We start from the raw sequence: 24,204 nt of genomic DNA, 5'->3' as shown, positions 1-24,204 counted from the left end.
AAGTTTTCAGGATGGAGCTAGGAACAACCCAATGTAGTGGAAGGTCTCCCTGTCCATGCAAGAAGGTTGGGACTAGATGATCTTGATGTTTCCTTCCTACCCAAACCATTCTGTGATCCTATAAACTATTTAATTACCATGTCACAAAGCCCCACCCCAAGGCTCTTGGATGCTTTACTATTTAACAGAGTGTTCCCAAAACTGACACTGGGAGCAAGGACAGCACTGAGGGGACATGGCTGTGTTGTACCATGGTTCAGGGCAGCAGCTTTCAAATGGCAAATGCAATATTATTGGTGTTCTGTAACATCTTTGCTGCTCTTTGTACAGGGTACATCTTAGTCCAGCCTACGGCTTGGTTCCTGCAGTGTGAACACAGACCTCAGGCTGTCTCCTCCTGCATCTCCAAAGCTCTTATGTGACTTAAAGAGGTGTCAGCTGTCACAAATGAAGGACTCTGCCCCCAAAGAAATTCCCTTCTGTGACAGCCCTGGCATTTTCCTGCCCTTTGCAGATCCTCTCCTCTCACAACTACAGCTTTTACCAACTCTGCCACAACATGTGGATTGTGCTGAGCCTTCCTCACAAATGCATCTTGGATCTCTTTAAAAAAATAATATCTGAAACAAATCTTCATGTCTAGATGAAACATGAAAGTCCCTTTGAGAGAGGTGCACATTACTTCTTAAGCAATGAAACTTAAGTTTCTTACCAAGACAGATTTAGCTTCCATTTGCAGTGTTTCAGAAGTACCAGAGAGGCAGTAAAGACACAAAAGTGATTTGTTACTCTGCTCAAATCCCCACATCAGCACCTCTCCACAAGGCACACTTCCCCTTTTGATCACATAAGGACCTGACTACAGAGTGCCAAAGCTGCTCAGCTCCCTTCAGGAAAGCTGTCACTGAGACCCAAGTTTCTGCTCTGTGGATCAGCATTAAGCATCCTCATGAGAAACAGATAAAAATTATATTCTGGTTGTGTTGAGTCCAACTCCAGTCAGCACTGTACACATCCAGATATTCAGGGTAACAAGAAGCTTCAACATAAAAACATGAAGAACTGCAGAATTCAAGGAATGACAATAAAAGAGGAAACAGGAGGGACCTTCAAGACCAACGATGCTGAGGGAACACCAAGAGGCTGAAGCAAAAAACACCATCAGTACAGCAGGGCTAACAGAGGAGGTCCTCAACCTTAGAACAATCTCTTGTGACAAGAAATGTTCCTACCACCATGCTTAATCTAGACACAGGCTGACTTAAAATCTCTTCAGCCTCTGTATTTATGTGCAGGTGAAGAGAGTCGTGTTTGTGGTGATGAATGAAATGACCACGGGCACATCTGTAATGTCCAGGTCAGGGGTGACCTGGACATCCATCAGGTTTTCAACTTCTCCATCCTGAGATGTCTTACTGCAGCCTCCAGTTAAAGCAACAATTAACAACCAGTTTGGCACATTGGTCTCTACAGGTAGCTCAGGAAGTCAAGAGAGTGGGAAGAAAAAATGAATCCTAAGGAAAATCAGTGGCGTTGAAGATAACAGGAACGGGTCAGACTCTGCACACTTCCAGGAAATGACCTGATGGTTACAGGGCTGAAACCTTGTTTTCATTAGAAGTAGGTGCACATTAAGAACACATTTCTTTTTTGTGGACAGCAATGTAAGAAATAAGTGTTAACCACACTCCAAACATCCCATTTATTTTAGGAAATGAGAAGCTAATCAATGATCAGTGGCATACCAGGCCATACACCTACCAGGGCAAGCCCCAAGTCTTCATGTCAGGAGAGAGCCCCTGTATCTCAAGGGCTTTTAAAGCAATTTTTTTGAAATATTTCTGAGTACATTTCTTAGCTTTTATGCTAAACTTATCTGATAAGTTAGCAGATAACTTAGTGTCCTTCATTTTTCTGGTACTAGTCAAGATAGTAAGTGAAGAGGGTACAACACTGATGAAAGGCCAGAAGAGAAACAATCACCATCTATTCCACAGGAAATCACCTTCTAAAGGCAAAGCCCTTTAAAGCATTTAAAAAACAAAAAAGCCAACCACAAGAAACCAAACCCAACACACACAACCCCCGTTTAAACACATCCAGAGTGGGAGCCAAACACACACAAGGAAATGAAGATGAGGCTGGAGCAGGTTGTCCTACCACATTGGAAAGACTATATTTATTTAAAAAAAAAATTTTTTTTATTAAAGTTAAGCACTTATCTCCATGGACAAAAACACTGATCAGCTGCTGTGTTTGTTTTCCCAGCAGTTTTACTGAAAAGAGCCCCACAACAAACACTGAAAATAGTGGCAGAGCTACTGCACAAGAAGATTTTGGTAACATTTCAAAAATACACTGTCAAAGATTAACTTCTTGCCTCCAAAAGCAAAGACTCTGTTTTAACTGCTAATCCACCAAACTGCAGTTATTAGGTCTCTGGTTATCTGTATGAGAGACACAGAGCACAAGATATTATAGAAGTATTCCAAATACTGCTGGTAAATCAGAGAAGACTTGGCCCAAAATTATGCAAGAACTCTACATGGATTAGTCTGGAATTAACATTCAGTGTTGTGCAACATTTGGCAAAGATGGAAAAAAAACAATTGACCTCCATGAGCATGAATTTTACTGTAAATGTTTCATTTTTTGGCCTTGCTATCCCATAACAGAGTGCACTGAGCAATTGCCTAATCCATAGTCAGAGGGGTTTTTTATGATTTTTTTTTTTTTTTCAAATTCTTTTGAATCAACTGCAAAACTGTGCCCTGCCTTTCCCTGCTCTATCACTGCACCAGAACAGGCTGGATCTTCTTACACAGCTTTTTGATTTTGTTAAGCTGAAAGCAAAGCCTGAAGTGCAACACTGATACTGTCACCAAAACAAACTCACCAGCAAACAACCAGAAAATGTGCAACTGAGTGCAATGGAGCTGAATGCCCCAATCGTGTGAGAAACTGAAGCAGTAATTAAACACAAATAATTTGACAGAATGAACAGAATATTAAGCAACCTGCTATCAACTTTAAAGAAAGGAAGGAGCTGGCTTCTTATGGACCAGTTGTTATTATGGCAATAAATCAAAGGACACAGTGGAAGATAAAGAAAAGTTAAAGAAAGGATATGTCAAATTTTTATTGGGAGATACGAAAGGAATTTAATAAATTTTTTTCTTTGAAGATAGGATTCAGAGGGATTTTTAAAATGAGGTACAGATTTTCCACTGGACTATCTACCCTGTAATTTTTTTGAATCTTCTGCAATGAAAATCAATGTTCACGGTATTCTGATGAAATATTAAGATAATACTATTAATTTTTTAAAATTTTTTTTAAAGAACATTTTTCTGAATCTGTGTGAACAGCAGGTTGCATGAAACATTAAACTATTTAATCTCTGCAGGTTTGGCACTAAAATACCAAGTTAGGGCAAGAAACAGTACCTGAAATACTGTCCTCGTCCATGTCCCAGGAAAGCTAAATTCAAGCACCAGAGAAAGATTATCCTATCCACAGCAGTTAAAAACTAAAGAACCTCCAGCACACATATAGCACACACAAAAAAATCCCTACTTCTTCACAGTTGTCTTCACAGTCTTCCCAGTTGTTTTCTGTAACCTCAGGAGCCCATTTTGCCAAGGGCAAGTTGTCCCTCCTTGCAATCTTTAACCCCTGCTCTTCCCTCCCCCTTGTGCAGCTGGGACTGCAAACTTTTCCTTTTTCCAGGTGAAGAGAGGATTTGAGGCACACAAACTCCACCTTGACACCCACATCTCTTTGGGGATGTGCAGAACCTCCTGGTAATGTGAGATGGCAGAGAAAGTCAGGGCAGGGAGGATGAGAGCAAGGCTGAACCAGCACCCCAAACCACCAAGCGTTGTCTGGGTTGCTGTGCTCTCAAAACCCAACTTTCTCCTTCTCAACTTGAAGTCCATACGTAAATCACCTTACACTAGAATCCCATACTCTATTTTAAATCATTTTCATTTGAGGAAAAAAAATAAGCAACAAAGAAAACTGTGTAAAAAGTTGTCAGATGGCAATGTATTTAAAAGTAATCCATTCTTTAAGCTTCTTGTTCAGGAACACTGAGTTATTCATGGATTATCATGTCATTCTGCAGGGAGACCATAACTACCTGGTACCATTCAAGTTCTCAGCTTAATTTTCAGTAAAGCACTGACAAAAGTGCCTCAAAAGTTTTCTCATACTCATCCTATACCCTACAGGAGCCATTACCATCAACTACAACTCCCTGTGTGCTTTACAGAAAATGTAGCAAACTGCCATGCAAAATTGCTCCAGGATAGAATGAACTGCCAAGTTCTGATATAGGGTAAGTTGAATTTTAAAGGCAAAAAAAAAAAAAAAATCTAAATTTTAAATGCAGACAAACTTAAGTTGATTTCAGGACTGAGTGTGAATACACAATAACAGCAATGAATTACTCAGGAGTGAGACCACCCTGGTTAGGACCACGACTGTCAGTGAGAGAAAAACACATCCAGTTTAATAAATAATACCAATAACAACAGAAACATCAGCACCTCATACTTTCCTTTCTCATCTGGGAAAAGATGAGTTGACAGCACTATTACCTTCAAATATATACCCAGAAAAAGGTCTGTTTGCAGTCATAACCGAGCATCTCTAAGATGAGCTCAAACAAAGGGGATGAAGAGAGACACAATGGGTCTGGGGTTCTTTCTGGTTGTTTGGTTTTGTTGTTTTTTTTCCATTGCTCCATTTTTGGGGAGTTTTGCTTGGTTCTGAAGCAAACACATGCTGTTGCTCTATCTGAAACAGGAACCCATGCAACATTTTTATTTACACCATCTCTTGAACTGATCTGTTTCAAATTTTCCAGAGAGACTTTGCTCCTGGTTTGACTTTTAATGTAATGAGCAGATACATGCACTGCAACACTGTAAAAGTGTGCTTCCTATTTACTGTTCCTCACACAGAACATGTTCCTCTACACAGAACATGTTCCCTACCCTAACATGTTCAAGATAGGAAACCACAACTGGTAGCACTTTGCAATTGACCAAATGTTCCAATCTGGTGAGAAAATGAACCCAGTTAAAAGAGGTGAGAGTGCGTGTGGTGTTAACTATAGTTCAGATATACCACACATGGGCATAGGAACACCAGGGTTTTGTCAGCCTGATTGTCATTTCCTTCCCCCTTTTCCAAATAATTTCTCCAGATATGTCACTGAGCAATTAAAAAAGTTAATGGATTAATAGTTTGTATTTACTGAAGCACTTGAGTCCAGTATCTCAAGAACCAACATGTTAAATCCTTTACAAAAAAGTGCTGGAAAAGAGGAATCTCTCTAAAATTAACTCAGCTGCCATTTTCACAAGCAACTTAACAATTCTGAGGTTTTTCTGACACATATGATGACTTTTGGTAGAAGTGGGGTTTTGTTTATTCAAGAAAACTTTACAAGCTGTGCTTGTACTGTAGGGTAAGTACTTTCAACAGGTGATTATGCTAAACCAAAAATTGGCTTAAATGAGTTTATGACAGCATGACAAAATTGTATTATTCCATGAAGTGAGGAACCTACAACTGCAGTATCTCCCTGCCCTCAGGACAAATTACAACCACAGCAAGTGAGAGAGGAGAATGAAGCACTGGTTTGAAACTGAAAATGATTACAAACATAATGGTAGAAAAAGCTCTTTGCAGGTTCATTATATTCAAATGAGAACTGCTTGAGGAAGAGGGAAATATTGAATAAGCTTTGGTTTGTTGGTTGTTGGTTTTTTTTTTTCCTAATTCCTTTAGATTAACATTTCAAGCAGATACAGCCCCCTAAGGGGATGTTAAAGAGAGGATGGAGTGAGACTCTTGGAAGCACTCAGGAACAGCACAAGATGTAATGGGTTCAAGTTGCAGCAGGGCTGATGCCTCCTAAATATTAGGAGTTAGTTATTAGGAGTTAGGACCCCAGAATAGGGTCCCAGACAGGCTGGGAAATCTTCATCCTTGGAAATACTCCAAAGATAAATGGGCAATGCTCAGAGGACACTCAGAGCTGCTTTGAGCAGGGACCTGCCCATGACCCTTACACCCTGAATTCCTGATCACAGCAACACCCTCTGTTACATGAAGCTGAATAAGAGGAATTTACATATAGTTTATGCTCCTGTATACATAGGTATCAATTACAGTTATTTAAAGAATTACACAAGTATTTACAAGACCAAAATAACAATCAGGGGTTAAAAAAAAAAACAAAAAAAAAAACAACTTAAAAAAAAAAATCCTTCCCTAACAGTCTGCCAGCCTTGCATGAACAACAAGCCTTCTCTTTTAAATTCTTTTATGTAGCAGAAAATTAAAGCTTAGTATTTGTACCTTGAAAAACGATACTGCCAAATGAAAAAACCTAAAAAAAAGGCTGGCATGACATCCAGAAGAATTTTTTTACACTGACATTTACATCACACTGATTTCCTTAAAGGACTTCATCCCTCTTGCCTTCAGCTTTGTGCCAGCTACCTTGCTCTCCTTTCTGTCAGCATTCTGTTTACCCCAGAAGTATCAGCCCATCTTCTTTTTCCAGATCTTTACTATTCAGGTATCCTCATTCCCTTAAATTACTTCCTGAGATGTTAATAGTAGAGGTAGAGCAATTTAATAGCACAGCCTGCCAGAAGAAATAAAATACCACCTTGGTAATGACAGAAAAAGGGTGAGAAGTGTTAGCATCTCACTAATTGTTAAATGCCTTGTAAACTTTTACTGAATTGAGGACTTTCATCATGAACCTTACTGTGTCAAGCTTCAGCAGCCAACTAACCTTTATCTTTACTATAACAGAGCAGCACTGAGCACACAACTGAGCTTATGGAAAGATCCATTCAGGCCTTAAAGTAGGATTTCAGAACTGAACTTTAGAGCTGGCTGTAAATTCAATGCCCACAGCCCAAAACTCAACCTGTGCTGTGATGCCTCCCCGTGAACTCCAGCTTAAGCTCACACAAACAAAAGTCCTGTCCAGGTGCCAAGCTCTGCATACCTGTGGGGTGAGACAAGACTGCAAAATATTACAGCTCCCAGTTCACAGGAGGAGGAGGATGGGTGCTAGGAGGAGGTACAAGCAGGGAACTGGCAGAGCCCCACATCAGGCACAGCTCAGGGAAGGCTTCTCCCTCCTCTTTCCTTCCATTGCAGCCTCAAGCTGAGACCCCAATCACTGAAAGACTCAGCCCAATGAAATATATAAAAAAATATAAATCAGTCTTAGAGCCAAAGAGCTATAAACTTTTAATTCTTCCTATGAATGTGGTAAATGTGTGCTTCTGGAATACAAATGTTAAAAAAAAAAAAGTGCAACAAATCTTTTAATGGAATGCAGGCTTTGGACTTTGTTTTTTTGCCTTAGCACCACCCTGGCCTATCAACAAGTATGAGATGACTCCAGTCAGCATCCCACTCAAAACACTCATGCATGTGTGCTCTCTCCCCTTCCTTCCACAGCAGGATCCTATCTCCTTCCACACAACCAGTCTTGGTAATCATTCCAGATGAATCCCTTTCCATAACTGAATATTGATTTCCCTTCAGTGCTGCAGACTTCAGAAGAGCAGGGAACTAAACGTTTCTTACAAAGGCTTTTCATATGTAACTCTGGGAAGGATCATAGAATCCTAGGGGTTGGAAGGGACCTGGAAAGATCATCTAGTCCAACCCCCCCTGCCAGAGCAGGGTCCCCTAGAGTACATCCCCTAGGAACGTGTCCAGGGGGGTTTTGAATGTCTCCAGTGAAGGAGACTCCACAACCCCCCTGGGCAGCCTGTTCCAGGGCTCCGTCACCCTTACAGTAAAAAAATTTTTTCTGATATTCAACTTGAACCTCCTATGCTCCAATTTACACCCATTACCCCTTGTCCTATCACTGGTCACCACTGAGAAAAGCCTAACTCCATCTCCCTGACACTCACCCCTTACATATTTGAAAACATTGATGAGGTCACCTCTCAGTCTCCTTTTCTCCAAACTAAAGAGACCCAGCTCCCTCAGCCTTTCCTCATAAGGGAGATGTTCCACTCCCTTAATCATCTCAGTAGCTCTGCGCTGGACTCTTTCAAGCACTTCCCTGTCCTTCTTGAACTGAGGGGCCCAGAACTGGACACAATACTCCAGGTGTGGCCTCACCAATGCAGAATAGAGGGGGAGGAGAACCTCTCTTGACCTACTAACCACACCCTTTCTAATGCACCCCAGGATGCCATTGGCCTTCTTGGCCACAAGGGCACATTGCTGGCTCATGGGCATCTTCTTGTCTACCAGGACCCCCAGGTCTCTTTCACCTACACTGCTCTCCAGCAGGTCAGCCCCCAACCCCAAGCCCCCCCAAGGATCATGATCTTGCAAATATATTTGTTTAACTTAGAAACAGACAACTGAAACAGATTTTGTGGAAATGCTGAGGGCAAGCATGATTAAGTGTTGGTGGTACCCAGGAACCAACTGACAAAATCCATCAGAAAATGAATTAGAAGAGGTGGTATTTTACCAAATTCATCTGCAGCTTTTTGTAAGAGATTTGTTGATTTATAAAAGATTTGTTAACATCCTATAGAAACTGTGAAACCATCTGAAAGGCCTCTGGAATAATGCAGCCTTTCCATAAACCTCTATATTGTTCTCCTGGCTGCATTAACAGACAGAGGGAGAAGTTTCTCCACAGTGGCAAAACAAGCAGCCCCTGCTGATGCTGAGATCAGGTTTGTCTCTGGAGTAAAGTGAGATGACTTCAGTGTGACACAAAACTTCCACAAATCCCCATTTAAATACCCGAAGTTTAGCCCTGAGCAAACTACCTGATTCTCACCTGCAACAAGTATTTAAGTCTCTTCCATTTTTACTAAATTACTGATGAAATTCAGCTGGGTATTTTGCCTTTGGAAGCTGCAGCACAGATGGGACTTCCAGCCTGCTGAAGCCCTGCATTACCTAATGCTGCTCAGAGCAGGGAGCTTCAAAAAAATCTGGAAGCCCATTTTAACAACCACCCCCAAGGCTGCTAAACTTAGAAGGAGCAGTACACCACCAACAACCAATTTTCTTTTTTTTTTTTTTTTTTTTTGCCAAGTTTTCTCTCTTCTCCTCCTCCTCTGAAGAGGAGCTAAAGACACAGGGTGGGATGCTGCAGCTCTGTATCCCTGGTTACACTGCAGCACAGCCAAATGCCAGAGCAGCTCCTCCAGCATGTGGGGCTGATGGTAAAATTGTCAAATTAGGATCCTGAACTCCATTTCACCTATCCTTGCACACAGCCAAACATGGAGGTCAGGGAAAAATTGGGCAGGACAGGATCCAGGACAGGATCCAGGTCATCCTAAAGCAAACAACTGCAACATTACAACCAGCTGCATCCCACAAGCACCTGTGTTTCCTTCCCCCATTATTGAAACAAACCCCACTTTATTTACATGCACACATGAGAAAGCCACACACTGATTTCTAGGGAGCTAAGATTTTAATATTAAGGAAAAAAAAAAAAGCACACTGAACCAAAAGGAAGATAAAAGGAAGATGCCTTGACTTTTAACTTCATCCTATTTTTAACAGACCCTATGAGGAGAGGCTGAGGGAGCTGGGGGTGTTGAGGCTGGAGAAGAGGAGGCTCAGGGGAGACCTCATCACTCTCTACAACTCCCTGAAAGGAGGTTGGAGCCAGGGGGGGTTGGGCTCTTTTCCCAGGCAACTCTCAGCAAGACAAGAGGGCACAAGAGGTCTCAAGTTGTGCCAGGGGAGGTTTAGGTTGGACATTAGAAAGAATTTCTTTACTGAGAGGGTGATCAGACATTGGAATGGGCTGCCCAGGGAAGGGGTGGATTCTCCATCCCTGGAGATATTTCAAAAGAGCCTGGATGTGGCACTCAGTGCCATGGGCTGGGAACTGCAGCGGGAGTGGATCAAGGGTTGGACTTGATGATCTCTGAGGTCCCTTCCAACCCAGCCAATTCTAGGATTCATCAACCAGAGGGAGGACAATTCTCCCAGTCCCGACCACCTGGCAAGGTACAGCAACATTTCCATTTTTCAGCCATGAAAATATTCCCAGCATTGCTAGCAACTGGAAAAAAAAGAACTGAAAAAGTTCTACATGTTTCAGATTTGCATTATTTAGGACTCTTCCAAGCAAGGCAAATGAAGGGACCTAAAACACCAGTGACAGCAGAAAGTTCTAAGGGAAAACTGCCAACCTAACAGCATCAGAGAGAGAGAGAGCAGCACACCAGCTCTTTTGAGTCACACATCCTTGCCTGAGGGACAACAGAACATCTGGATCAGCTTTTCGTCAAAAAGACCCAAAATGCTGCAATCAATACTCAGGTGGTGTTTGTGAATAAATACAGTAAAAAAAAAAAAAACCAAACAAAAAACCACACAAAAAACCAACACCACCACAAAAAACCCCAAACAACAGAATAAAAAAAACAAAACAGAGAAAAAAAACCCAACCCAAACAAACAAAAAGCAAACAGCCAGGAGGGAAGGGAGTTAGCAATTGGTAGTGAGTGCCTTGGGACATCTCCTGGCACCTTCCAGCCCCTACACAGGGTAAGAATAATTATATGTGGTTCTCCCAGTAATCAAGAAAAGTGGCATTTTTGGCCACTTAGACCAAAAGGTAGGTCATGGTTTAGAAGCACATTGGTATTATTTCCTGTGACTGTTCCAAGGGCTGCATTTAACTTCTGGGGAGTGATATGAATAGTAATGTTTTCCAGAAGGAAGGGTGTTTGTGGTCAGTTTTACCCAAACATTCCAAAGAAGTATTTTCAGGTTATGCATCAGAGCCTGCTACTCAATTGACATCAATTTTTCTGGAAGAGTTAAAAAAGAATTATTATTTACTTGACCCTTCCTTTCACCAGAACACAAATCAAGAATTCAACAATTGATATTCAACTCTTTTGGTCAATTAATTTTTACTGTTATTTAACATGCAAGCCAGATTCTTACAGAAGTTAACCCAGGCAAACTGCACAGAGAAAACATGAGAATTTACAGGTGTTTTACCACTTAGTAAATTTGAGATTTTTAAAAGTTTCTAAAAACGTGGTCCTAAGAGTAACCATAGGAAAATATTCAGTATTTAGTTTGTTAGTGCACAAGCCCATCAAACCTCAAGGAACATTTTAAGATGAAATGGAAAGCAAAATCAAAGCTGTGTTCAAAGACATCTGCTGGACTTGGTAGTCAATTCCACGTATGTGACATTCTTATGAGCTATTTAACTGAAAGTAAGGGATACAGATACCCAATCACAGTTGCTCTACATGCATGGTGTTAATTAAAGAAAGAAAACCTGCTTGGTTTTGTAGAATACTTTGCAGAATTTATTTTTGCAGAATACCACCTCATCAGCCATTAATAAGGTGAAAACTGTGAATCTCTTTTCCAGTATTACCCATTCAAAACTCTGTCATTGTTACCCAAAGCAGAAACCTTTACTGACCTTATTAGCAGAAAAGAATATAAAACCACTTGTTACTTGAAGGCTATCATACAAAGACCACCTACAGTGGGACTGAAGAAAGCATCTGAACAATAAAATATTGCAAGTTGTTGGGGTTTTCTTCCTTTAAGAAACAGCAGCATGTTGTTGGCTAACAGCTACTTGAACACAGTTTAAAAAAAACACCATACATTTTTCCTTTTATTTTCCCACCTTGACTCCAACTGGCAACTTGAAGTGGCCACCAGAAACATTTTACTTCCATCTAGTACCATTAGTAAAGGAAAAAAAATAAAAAATCAATTGTGACTGTAAACAGTAGATGCTTACTGTTGAAAAAAAAAAAAAAAATGAACTTTTACCTCTGGCCTTCTCAAATTATTTAAAGTGAATTCCAACATCCACCCATCCACAGCACTAAGGATAAACAAAGCCTGAACTAAACAGATGTTAAGTTTGTTGGATTTGGGACTAGCTCAGTGTATTGTGTGATAAGCCAACCCAGCCTTGTTTTATCATCCTTTAGTACCCAGAGCAGACATTGCCAAAACAAACCCAGAGTTACTTCTATGTTTTTGTACAAACACTACTCAAGCAAATGCATTATCCTTGTACACCAACATCCCCCTTTCTCAAGGGGTTGGAATGTGTTTTGTACAGCCTGAGTGCCTGATTACCTTGCTAAACATCATCCTGCTATGCCCTTCTGGTCATCCCCACAAGGTTGTCTCCTGAGATTTTCCTGATCAGTTTCCTTTTCATAGCTTCTACCCCTGCTAATATCACTGGGATTGTTCTGTTTCCTTGGTTTTAGTCTGTTTGACTTTTAAAAAAAAAATTGAGGGAGAGGGGGGAAGGGACTACTTGGGTTTTTTTGTTTTCTTGGTTTCAGGAGCACAGGCAAATTAATTTTTTTATGTTGCAAAGCCAGTAAGTATTTCTGGATATATAATTTAGAAAGATTGCAAGTGTTCCTGGCACAGAGTTTGGTGGTAGAATACTTCTGGGTGATGGAGGGAAGAATCAGACCCATCAGGTCCAACAGGAATTCACAGCCACTGGTGAAACTGAACTTGAACAGAACCATAATAACACAAGGTCAACATCAAGCTTTGCACTTCAGGGCTTCATCTAGAATATTACACAGTTCAAAATGAAACAGTATCAATTTATTCTTTCTATGACACTTCCTGAAAGGACACTTCAAACAGAAATTAAAGAAAAACCTCCTGATCTCACCTTTTCTTGAGATGGGGTATTTGTTGCAGCTCCTGAGTGCCACTGCATCTAATGGAAATGGCACCTTAGTGATGGATCCAGAGGATCCATCAGGTCCACAGGAATCTATTCAAGTTATTTCTTGCATCTGGGGCAGATTTTGTCTGAAAGCTCATTTTTCTCCTTTTACAGCTTTAAAACTTGAGGCACTAACAGTATTTAGCTGTTATGTTTAAGGTAAACAGCTGTTTGATTTAAAGGTATCAAAAAGAATCCATCACTACCAGAACTGAGGCTGTGACATTTTTAAAACCACACTTGCTCTCAGAGCTCACTTACCTGCCAAAATCCTAAACAGGTGATTTATAATAAAATGTTACAGTAATAAACAAGGAAATACAGGAATGTGTCAAAACTGCCAAATTATGATTTACAGTTTTACTCAGATTTTTATCCTTTTTCCTTGTCATGATGTGTTTCTACAAAAGTAGAAAAACCATACAGTAACATGGGGGGCACCAACAAATGAAAGAAAAAACCTCAACACTAACAGTGAATATTCTTTGGAGAGATGTTACTGTGTCTGTTGTTGGTATCCTTTCCCATAAAGACAGAAAAAATTCATAATTCTTTTTCACATTTCAAATTTCTTATGGAGCAGGGAAAAAAGGGCTTTGCCAATGCAGGGGGGTTGGAACCAGATCATCTTTAAGATCCCTTCCAACCCATTCTGATGTACACTTGAGGGCATTAAAATGTCAGTTTTATCATAGAAACACGGAATTTTCAGGTTTGGAAGGAACCTCTAGGATCATCTAGTTCCAACCCCTCTGCATGATAATCTGGAGCCAGAAACATTCCATAATTCAATCTACTCTAAAATTCAGAAGGACGTTTCTTGGGTGGTTTTTTTTTAGTTTTCACTTTCATTTGCCATTACATTTCACCCAACTTGCTTCCTTGACATCATTAATCTCAAGACAAGAGGGAATCTTCCAGAAAGACAAGAGATTTTGCAATATGAGGCAAAAGGAGTCCCAAAACTATGTGCTCATGAGAAACCCGATTAAACAAATCCACTTAAAATCTCATTCCTTTGTGGATAAGCACAGACCTCTACACAGATGCAAATTGTTTTATAGTTATGCTGTAAACCCCCTCCTTCTGGGACTTTCCAATTTATGTCAATGTGTAATTAGCAAATGAATTGCACTGTAGATTGCTTTCAGTAATGCTTTTCTTTTCTTTTTTTCTTTTTTTTTTTTAATTCCCCAACTGACACATCCTCCCCTTTTCTCCACTTCCAAAACTCAACTAATTTTCAACTTACTGATTCTCAACAAAATCAGATTCATATCATAAGAAGCTCTGAGAATTGGCAACAGGGCAAGTATGACTTGGCAGAAGGAATCATCTTCCAGCATACAAGAAAACTGAAGGTGAAAGCTGACAATAAATAGTATTTCATGTTTTTGACACGTCCACTTGGTCACTAAGATATTTTTCCCCTTCCTTCCCCTGCTTATTGATGACAACACAATTTGTATGCAAATCAGTACCTTTAGAATATTATTTTTCAGAACCTTCAGGAGATTATTTCATCATAACAAATGCAAGTTGCCATCAGATAATCCTGTTTAGGAATCCCCAGATCAACTATTTTGACAACCAAATATATCCAAGGATGTCACAGGTCACCCCTACAACACAGAAATAAATTCTTCCTTTTACCCACAGGGGATATTCCACCTTTAATTCTGAAGCCATCCTGTGCTGTGGCATGAACCCTGGCATGCTTACTGTATTTTATTGGTTTTTTTCCATGTCCCTCCTCCCTTTAAATGCAGCACAGCACTCGAGGTCTTTAACCAATTGTCACACAGAAGGAATAAATGCCTGGGGTTTAAGAACCAAAGCTGTGGTGACCCTGCACCCAACACAAGATGAAGACACCTTTATCTTCCCAGATTTTATTATGGAGTGAAGAAAAAGAGAATATTTCTCCTTGCAGATAGCTCTTGTGTCATTTTGGCCAACCTGCCCATACAGTATGGTCCAGGGTTCTTCATCCCTGGACTTTCTTCCTACCCAAACACCTCCTGTAGGTCCTGATACCAGAATTGTCCCTCAACAGAGCCACCAGTGCCAGATGTCCCTGAGCCCCTTCCACTTCAGCATCACCAGGGCACAAGGAGGCAGCTGTTGCAATCCAGAAACTTATGGCAAGAAGAGAAAAACAACAAGCGAAGTATCACAAGGGAGAGAATTAAAAAAACCCAACCAGACAAAAAAAAAAAAATAAAAAATAAAAAAAAGGTCACAGCTTCACTCCAAAAAGCCCTGGAAAATGCATACTTAAACTATTCTTCCTGAATAGTTTGCCTTTACACTACTTTCAAATTGTTCACGTGCATATTTACCCAATTTACACAAAGCCCCAGAAGCCAGATTTTTTTTAATTTTTAAGGCTTTTGTGAAGGTTTACTCAGATCCTTCACAATCCTAGAAGTTCCTTTCTCTCCAGGTGGCAAGTCTTAAATCTTTCAATGTGCTTTGCTGAAGCAAACCTAAATGATGAAATATCTTCCAGAAATGTGTCACTGTTGACCACCCCTTTGCAGAGTACTTTTATCAGAACTATTAGTAGGAAAAAAAATTGTCCACTGCACAGCTCAAGCCAAACTTAGACTGCAAAACAACTTCAAAACCTACACCCATAATTCTGAACTTCACCAAAGCTTGCTGAGGATTAAATCCCCATTAACCACAGGTAGGTGCATTTGTGGGTAACCAGTGCAAGTATGTAAATATTCAGGCATGCAGATACAAAACAGCTTTTGTGGACCAAAAAAAAAAAAAAAAAGAAAGCAGCACTGCCTAAGAATTGTTAAACACATGCTTGGAACAACAACGTATTAAATTCATACCTTTAAAAAAATTCTTTTACTAACACTGCTCTGAAGAAACATGCCTGGATTCTTCTAAATGTGTCCCTTGTAGTAGTGTCTGTTGTGGTAGAATTTTATTCTGAGAGCTATGGAGATGGAAACTGATCCAGCTGCCCCAAAATGTGAGAGGTTGGGAGTTCATCCCCAAGAGCTGGAGACATCTCTCCTTCCTCTTCCTCCCTCGACTTCCAGAGCCCAGCAGAGAAGTGCCAGACACCAAGGAGATGCCAAAGCTTTGCCAACCATCAAATCCACAGGAAAGTTTAAGTTTTTGCAGCTGATTACAGCAGACAAGGAGCAAGATCAGTTTTACTGCTAATTCTGCTGGGAATCCTGGAGGACGACTCAGGAAGCAGGAGAGCTGCAGAGCTGGTGAATAAAAATCAATTTATCATTTTCTAGCAGGAAAATCAAGAGATCCTGCAAACAAACAGCTGACAGAACTGGCTGGCCAGTTGCTCATGAGAGGTGACCTGACTTTAAACAAAAGCATTAATGTATAAATTGTAACTTCAGGTTGACGTTGAAGAAATGTTTCCTAAAAAGTTGTCCTGATTTTTTATAAACATTTTCAAAAGTTGCATACAGTAGATTTTGAGAGACCATGGCTCCTTCATTTCGTGTTGCTCCCCTGGACATGATGTCTCACAATATCTTATTGGCCCCTGTCAGGTTTTAAATATATTAGTAAACATTCAGAAGGGAGTAATAGTTCTTCCTTGCAAAATAATAATATCTCATTTAAAAATCTGACATCCTTAGACCCCAACTCTACCATCAATTTCTTCAGATTTAACACAATAAATTTTCTGGGTAATAGAATTCTAGTTTCTAGTACAGCAAATCACTGCTAACAATTAAGTTTTCTTTAAAAAAAAAAAAAAATGCACTTTTATTACCTTGTAGAAAGAAAAGAAGATGTAGCACTTCTATGCAAGTGAACACTTTGATAACACATTGCATACAGCCTACAAACTTTATGTAGTGCCAACATCACACACAGAACTTTCTCTGCTTATTTACCTAAAGTTGGCATTTTCACTCTGAGTATCTTTTCCACAGTAGCAGCTGGTACTGAAAGGACTGTAGAGTACTCACTTTGATTTTTTTTTTTTTTTCTTAGAACAAATGTTCTAGAAATATAAAAAAAGGCCAAAATTATACCCTCCCTGGAACACATTTTAACTCTATTTAGATGCTCCTTATGGCTTCTGTATTTATCTCATCTATGTCCATTATATGCCTCAACTTCTCCAAGTACAAATAAAGCAAGCTCTTGTCAAACTCTGCCAGAAGTAGAATTTATAGAAGATAAATATTTCCAACCTGAAATTCTTGAAAACACCTCTGTCTGCATTACAGCACAAAAGGCATCTTCCCTCTGTGCCCACCCACAACCCCTTACAAAAAGCTTTGGAAGTTCATCAAAGCATTTTGAGCCTCCTGACAAGCACAGAAATTACAACTTCTATCAGTATCCCCCAAAAGAAGAGAGATATGGAGAGCAGAGCATTTTTTGTGAGATTTTCCAGACACCTCTCCAGTGCTGAGAGGAATCAGAAGGTGCAGAATCCTCACTAGGAAGACAGATGTGGTCATTAAACATCTAAATGAGCTCCAGCAGCCATTCTCCTACTTCAGCCTGGAAGATTCCTCTCCCTTTCTGGATATACCTATGGACTAGGATAAGGAACCACACACAACCACCTAAGGAGGTGAACAGAGATGCACCATGAGGGTACCCACTGCCCAGGAGTGCTGTGAGGACAAACAGGGTCAGAGCAGCTCAGATTCCAGAGCACACCCTAAATCCATCCCCATCTCAGCCCTGGAATATGGGGAGAGGTAAAAGCCAGGAGCTCCCAGCTTCTGCTTTGTCCCTTCAGAGCACTTGGGCAGCTCTCCTCTCCTTCCTGTTCCTACACGTGTCCACATGCCTGGCTCCTCTCCCAACAAGATATATCCCTTGGGCAGGGAGGAGAAGGAGGGATGAGCCACATCTTCCCCTAGCAACCCACAGAGCAGGTAAAAACCTAAGGAAGAAAGCACAGCAAGACCCAGCTTTGCTTTTCCTTTTTTTTTTTTTTTTTTTTCTTTGTTTGTTTGGGGTTTTTTGGGGTTTTTTTTTTGTTGAAAAAGGAAAATGTTGAACCTTGTGGACACAAACACTTTAAACACAATTCAAAAGAAATCCAGGTGAAGCTCCCCATTGAGTAGGGTGGAGTAACTCCCCTAAATTCACTCCCCAAGTTAACATTTCCATAGCCAGGGTCACCTGAAACTGGGTTCTAAATGGATGATAAAATACTGAGCTGAGCCAATGCCAACAACCATTCCAACTCAAAATTCAGCAGAAGAAAAAGGCACATTTGGTTAGAGAGTGAATCTTTAGGATTCAACATACACAAAAAACTGCAGGCTAGACCTAACCTGCAACCATTTTCATGTTTGAATGATGACTTGTACAAGATAGCAGAGCTCATAAATTCAGTGTTTTGGGATGGAAAAGGTAAGTTTCCCACAGTTAAAGCCACCAGGAGGCAAATGGGAACAAGGTCTGACACCAACACTGACCAGCTGAGTGAGGTTTCATTTCTTTCAGCTTTCCTTTTTTCACTATTTCAGTTTTGTATCAATTTAAACAAACACAGACCCAGATTATCCAGAGGCTTCCTTGTAATGTTCAGCTTAAATTCTGAAAGATGAAGAGCAGCATCGATCACTCCACATTTTACTGATCACCTCAGGAAACCCTGTTTGCATTTCAGAATTACTGAACTGACAAAATGTAGGTCAAACTTTGGGTTTTTTTTAAAGGCATGGTAAACTCCTGAACACTTTAGTTAAATCTCTGCACTGAAACAAACAGGAATGTGAGATGACACACACCAGGAAGAAATTATAAGGCTGCAGCTTACAGACAGGGACTGAGTATTAGATCTTCATGCAAATTATCCTTCACCTTACTGCCAGCACACTCCAGCTTGTTAGCTGCTTCCCTAAATCAAATCTTGGGTTACTACAGCCTCTTTGGAACATAAAACCTACTGTATGGTTACTCTGGCTTCATATAACAGCTATGTCATTAGTTAATGATTTAAAATTTTACCCTCTGCAAGCAATCCACATTCCAATGTAGTGCTGGAGTGGTTTCCACATCCATTTTTTTTTTTTTTTTTTTTTTGGAATGGTGAAGTTAAAATCTGTAGTTAATACTACAAAAATTTGTTGAGACAGTGTCTCAGGAATATTACCATGTGTTTAAATCTTTGAGTACTCTGAGCCCTGGTGATGTAATGGCAAAAAAAAAAAAAAAAATTAAAATATTTCCACATATTTAAAAAATGCTTTTTACTGTAGACACAATTAAAGACACTTATTTCTGCTTTTACCTTGACATCTTAAGAACTTGTAATTTTAAATTATAATTAATAATTTTCCAAATTATTAATTTTGGGTTTTCCAAATTTTATTTCAAAGGAAGGAAGAGAAATGCTTGTAGATTAAAACATCCTTGGGGAATTATGCTGTTTATTAAAAAAAATTATGGATTAGGATCCATAATTTAATCCCTATTAATGTGGATTAATAAAAAATGGATTAGGATCCACTGTGAAACTTTTTCAAAAATAATGTAGTGCTTAAGAAAATACAGTTCTGTAGGAACACTGAATTTAGTTATTCTAAATAAATGAAACTAGATGCTCAGCTAGCAGACAAATTCTACAGAAGTCAGGAAAGATGAATCTGAATAGAGAAAAACCAACACCACAGCCTGAAGGATTTGGTACCTGGAGAAGGACTGGGCTATTATTACACTACTACTTCACCTGGGAGATGGAAACAGGAAGAATTTGCATCTGTTATGAGGATCAAATCAAAGCATGGAGGTAAAAAGAGAAAAATGCATTTCTTCCAACCAAGACAGCCCAGCTGGGATTGCTCTCTACACTGCATTCAGTGCAAAGGTTTGCCAGCACTGCACTGCTTTCTATAGATTTAACTGTATAGATTTTACTTCACAGGTTGCTGTTCCACTAATTAATAAGAATTAATACTTTCCTTATCAAGTAAACAGTTGGTTTTACCTGCAGAATTGATTCTTTGGGGATTCAAATTTCCAGGTTTTCTTTGCAGCATTTTATTTACATTTTTCTTTAGTTGTTCACATTCATCACTAATCTAACAAGCCCTTTTTCAAATACTTCTGTCTCCATTTTAATTCCAAGTTGTGTCTGGTTAATGCTTCCAATTTCTGGAAGTGCCAAATGACCACAACACAAAGTAATTCTGTGAAAAACTATCTTCCCTGCTTAAAAAAACTACCTGGGAATTAAATTCTCCATGAATTTACTGCTCAAGATATTTTTAATCACCTATGCACCACTTCCAACTGGGAGAATGTTAGTTTCTATTTCCCAGAACTAATTTAACATTGCAGACAGGGACCCAAAGTGCTCCAGATGCATAAACACCACGGGTATTTCAGAGCAAAACATTACAATAATAAAAAAAATATGACTGTAGCAACTTTCCATGCTCAGCTTTCATTTTGACAACTAAATGCAGTGCACCACCATGTGGCAACAGAAATGGTTCATGTACCAAGATCTGGTTTTTTCCACCTTCAAAATGTTTTACTATTTGTTAAAAACAAACATTAACAACTCCGTTTTACTATTAACAAGCTTCTCTTTAACAAGTTGTCACAGCTTCACTTATCTCAAAAAGCTAATTTTTCATACATCTGGGTTAACAAGAAAATATTGGCATTTTTATTTATAAAGCACAATATTTACCAAACAACATAACTGCCCCCCCCACCAGGGAACAGCTCAGTTTCTTGTCAGTTGCCCTCCCTTGCACGAGAGAAATTGGATTTAAGTGTATTGAACACATCAAGCTCCTTTTAAAAACATAAATACATTAGAAAAATAATAAATCAAGCTAAATACCGGACTCACAGATGATTAAAAGCTTCAAAAAAATCTTAGGGAAAAAACAACCCTGAACACTTGAAGATATCCACATGCATTATTTAGCAGTTGCTCAGCTGCTGTAAAGCTGATCTCCAACTCAAAAAAAATATGTATTTTCTCATGAGGAACACAAACAGAAATCCCAAAACCCTCCAAAAAATCCTGACTCCCCAAACCACCACACGCTGCTCAGTAGCCTGGATCGTATTTCTGCAGCCAAACACTAAACTGGGAGGAAAAAGCAGGTTTTCAGTAAACCGAGCAGCCTTTTGACAGCACAGTGCTGTTGTAATTCACTTTGTCATAAAATTTCAGAGGGTGATTCTCCTATTTCTTAAATCCAGAGGTAATTCATTATGCCTGAACATACTTGTTAGCCATTTTGTAACAACACCTTCAGTTCAATCTGAATTAACAGCGAAGACTCCGGATAGAGATGAGTCTCCCACTAAGACCTATCTGTGTTCACCACCTCAGCTTCGGGCTCTCTTGCAGCTCACCTGACCTAAAGGCTTCTTTAAAAATGTTAAATTTCACAGAAAACTCGGGTGACACACTACACAAGCAGGCAGGGAAAGCAGGCAGCACAACGGGTTTGCACAAGCTCCCTACCTCGAGCAGTGGCAAAACCTGTAGTGGAAGAGGTAGGAGCAAGCAATGCTCTCCTTCCAGAGCCCAAACCTGCAATTCTCTTCCTGCTAAAGTTGCTCTGGGGTGATTTGAGAGTCTCACCACAAAGCACATATCCAATGCATGCACTTTTAACCATACAAAAAAAATAAAAGAGGGAAAAAAACCAGTAATCCACCTCCTGTCTCAAGGTGATGGTGAAGTTTCCGCCTGTCTCCGATCACCCTCCTTCCTCTCGGCCCCACAGCCCACCCTTGCTAACACACAGCCCCCCCAAAAAACCCTGCTGTGAAATTAAGACCGTGGTGATTTTCTGCCCATGACAAACCAACAGCCAGAACACAATGCACATTATGCAAGTTGCTGCATAGTTATGCAAGTTATATGCATATTTTTGCTCCGCAGCGTAGCTCTCTGTGCCGAGGACTCCGAAGACACTTGTTTGATGTGGATGCTCCCTCTTATTCTGAGCTGTCAAATTTTCCTCTACTTGTCTCAACTGGCTTTTTTATACTAAAATTTCAACCAGCTTCATTAATAATATGATAATATATAATATTAATGAAGCTCTTCCAGGCCGTGCAATAATGTAGGCCGTCAAGACCACCACAACATCTGAGCACAGTATCACTCAAGTCTACCCAAAACCAGGAGACATCCCAAGCAGAACACCAGAGCCATATAAACTGTAGTTACCCCATGCTCAACATTGCCAAAACAGAGGAAAACATCAGAAATCTCTTGAGATAAACAAGGCCTCACAGCGAACGTATCACTTCACAAACGAATAGGAATTTGAGATTACCATGAGCACTCCTATACTGAATAAAAACATTTTTTTTGTTTGAATACCCCATAAAAATCGATAGCTTTTTTTTTTTTTTTTTAAGTCTACATCCATACTCCCTCTGCAGTCAGCACTGGTGAGATGATAAGACATATTTCACACACTGCCTTTCATTCCCAAGTAACAGGGAGCAACTTCTCCAATGATACAGGACCCTTCAAATTTACAAGAGGAGCTACACTGAAATGGAGGCTTTCTGGATACTCAAGGCATTAGGGGGAGATGTAGCAATTCACCATTTTTAGAACACCCCTCAGAGGTCTATCAACCTACAGCACCACACACTTTATTTCCAATATCCATCCCTCCTACCAGCACCACCAGTATCAAAGCCTAAACTTGACATCCAACTAACTTCCAAAACCCCACAAAACTGCCAAGAACTCGAACCCTGCTGCTGACCAGCACCTTCCCCATCTTCAGCTGCAAGGACACAACCACGTCCAGCACAAGACCCCTCTGAGCTTCCAAAAGGAAACGAGGTTAAGGTCAGTGTCTAGACTTTGGAGGAGAAGCAGCTCCTTTGGCCAGGGAGGATTAATCTTTTTTTGGAGTAAAATGCAATCTAAGCACGGTGGCTTATACAAGCAACAGCTATTTCTCTACGGAGTAAAGAAAAAGCCTGTTTTTAAAAGTACTCGCTCATGATTCTTGCCCAGGCACACAAATACCCTCGAGAAACAAACCTGAAAGCAACAGATCCTCAGATGTGAGGAAGGGGGAAATATAGGAACACAGAGAGCGATCAGGAATCCCCCCCCCCTTTTTTTTTTCCTTTTTTGTCTTTTTCAGAAAATAAAAGGAGAAATCTAAAATCTTCACAGCTGAGGTTTCAAAACCTTCCAACACATCTACCACAGCTCTCCCTGAAGCAGGGCACTAACTGCAGAAGTGGCAACCTTACAAAGTTACCTCGCAGGCTCCCAAAGAGTGTTTTATTTAAATAACGGCTGATTAAACTCAATCTTTAAACACTGTAACAAGTTCTCAGCCGTATCCAGCAAGCAGTTCCACCAGAGACATTCATGCAAATATCTTCATCCCACAAAGAAAAAAAAAAAAAAAAAAAAGCAAACCCAAACCCAACAAGCCCTCCTCTATTCCCAACAGCCGAGAGGATTATACTGAAGAATGCAAGTTGTTACTACGTGCGGTTTTTTTAAGCAGAGATTTCCACGAAGGAAAAAAAAAAAAAAAAAAAAAAAAGGAAAAAGCTCCACAAAACAAAACCAAAACCAAACACCACCACCAAACCACCAAATAATGGAGAAAGGGAAAAAGCAGCTCACCTTTATCCTGAGTGCAGGACAGGATCTCCTCCTCTTTGGGGTTAGTCACCTGGGTGATAATGGACGGGTTGTCCATGGAAACAGAGTGAGATTTCACCTGGCTATCTCCCTCCCAGAGGCAGGCTTGTGTGCGGGGGGGGAGTTTGTTTGTTTGTTTAAAAATCAATACGCAGATTTGTATTAAAAAAAAAAAAAAAAAAGGGGGGGGAAAAAAACCTAAACAACTCCTCCAGAAGCGAAGCCAAGCTGGGGAAGGGGGGGGGAGGGGGAAGGGGGGAAAAGGGGGAGCACCGCGCACAGGGGCCCCTCCGGTAGCGCTGCCACCGCCGCCTCCTCCAGGCGCCAATTCTCCGCTGAGGAGGGGGAGCGGGCGGAGGGAACGGGGATTGGGGGGGGGGGGGGGGGGGGGAGAGAAGGCGAATCAACCCCCCCCCTTCAAAAAAAAAAAAAAAGAAAAAAACAAAAACAAAAAAAACCAAAACCACAAAAAATAATAATTAATCCAATTCACCCTTCCGGGAAGCCCTCCGCTGCGCTCCCCCCGAGACCCCGCCGGAGAAGCCGCCGCCGCCGCCGCTTCACGCCGCCTCCCGAGGCGGGGGAAGTGCCCCTGGCCCTCCGCTCCCCGCCGCGCCTACCCCCGCGGCCAACCCCCGCCTCACACCGCCCCCCGCATCCACCTGAGCCGCCCCGCGGGGCCTCCCCCGAGTGCGTCCCCCGGCACAATCCCCCGCCGCTCCCTACATACCCCCCACCCCCCCGTCCCTCCCGCCGCCCTCCTCCTCCTCCTCCTCCTCCGCGC

The 24,204-nt window shown here is 40.7% G+C and overlaps 1 protein-coding gene across 5 annotated transcripts in view; it reads right to left on the bottom strand.

The window, feature by feature from the left end:
- CTDSPL (CTD small phosphatase like) overlaps positions 1-24,041 on the bottom strand; it is an 84,639-nt gene extending 60,598 nt beyond the window's left edge. For 2 of the 5 annotated variants that reach the window (XM_071734610.1, XM_071734613.1), the window contains exon 1: positions 23,403-23,846. In XM_071734610.1, the coding sequence (XP_071590711.1) occupies positions 23,403-23,478 (76 nt within the window). In that variant the 5' untranslated portion in view covers positions 23,479-23,846. Of the gene's footprint in view, positions 1-23,402; positions 23,847-23,913 lie in introns of those variants that run through there. The other 3 variants (XM_071734612.1, XM_071734615.1, XM_071734614.1) reach the window with 3 other exon arrangements.
- Positions 24,042-24,204: the final 163 nt, after the last annotated feature.

Source organism: Heliangelus exortis, chromosome 2 (genome assembly GCF_036169615.1).
Source record: "Heliangelus exortis chromosome 2, bHelExo1.hap1, whole genome shotgun sequence".
Lineage (NCBI taxonomy): Eukaryota > Metazoa > Chordata > Aves > Apodiformes > Trochilidae > Heliangelus > Heliangelus exortis.
This window is presented reverse-complemented; position numbering and strand designations above follow the sequence as displayed.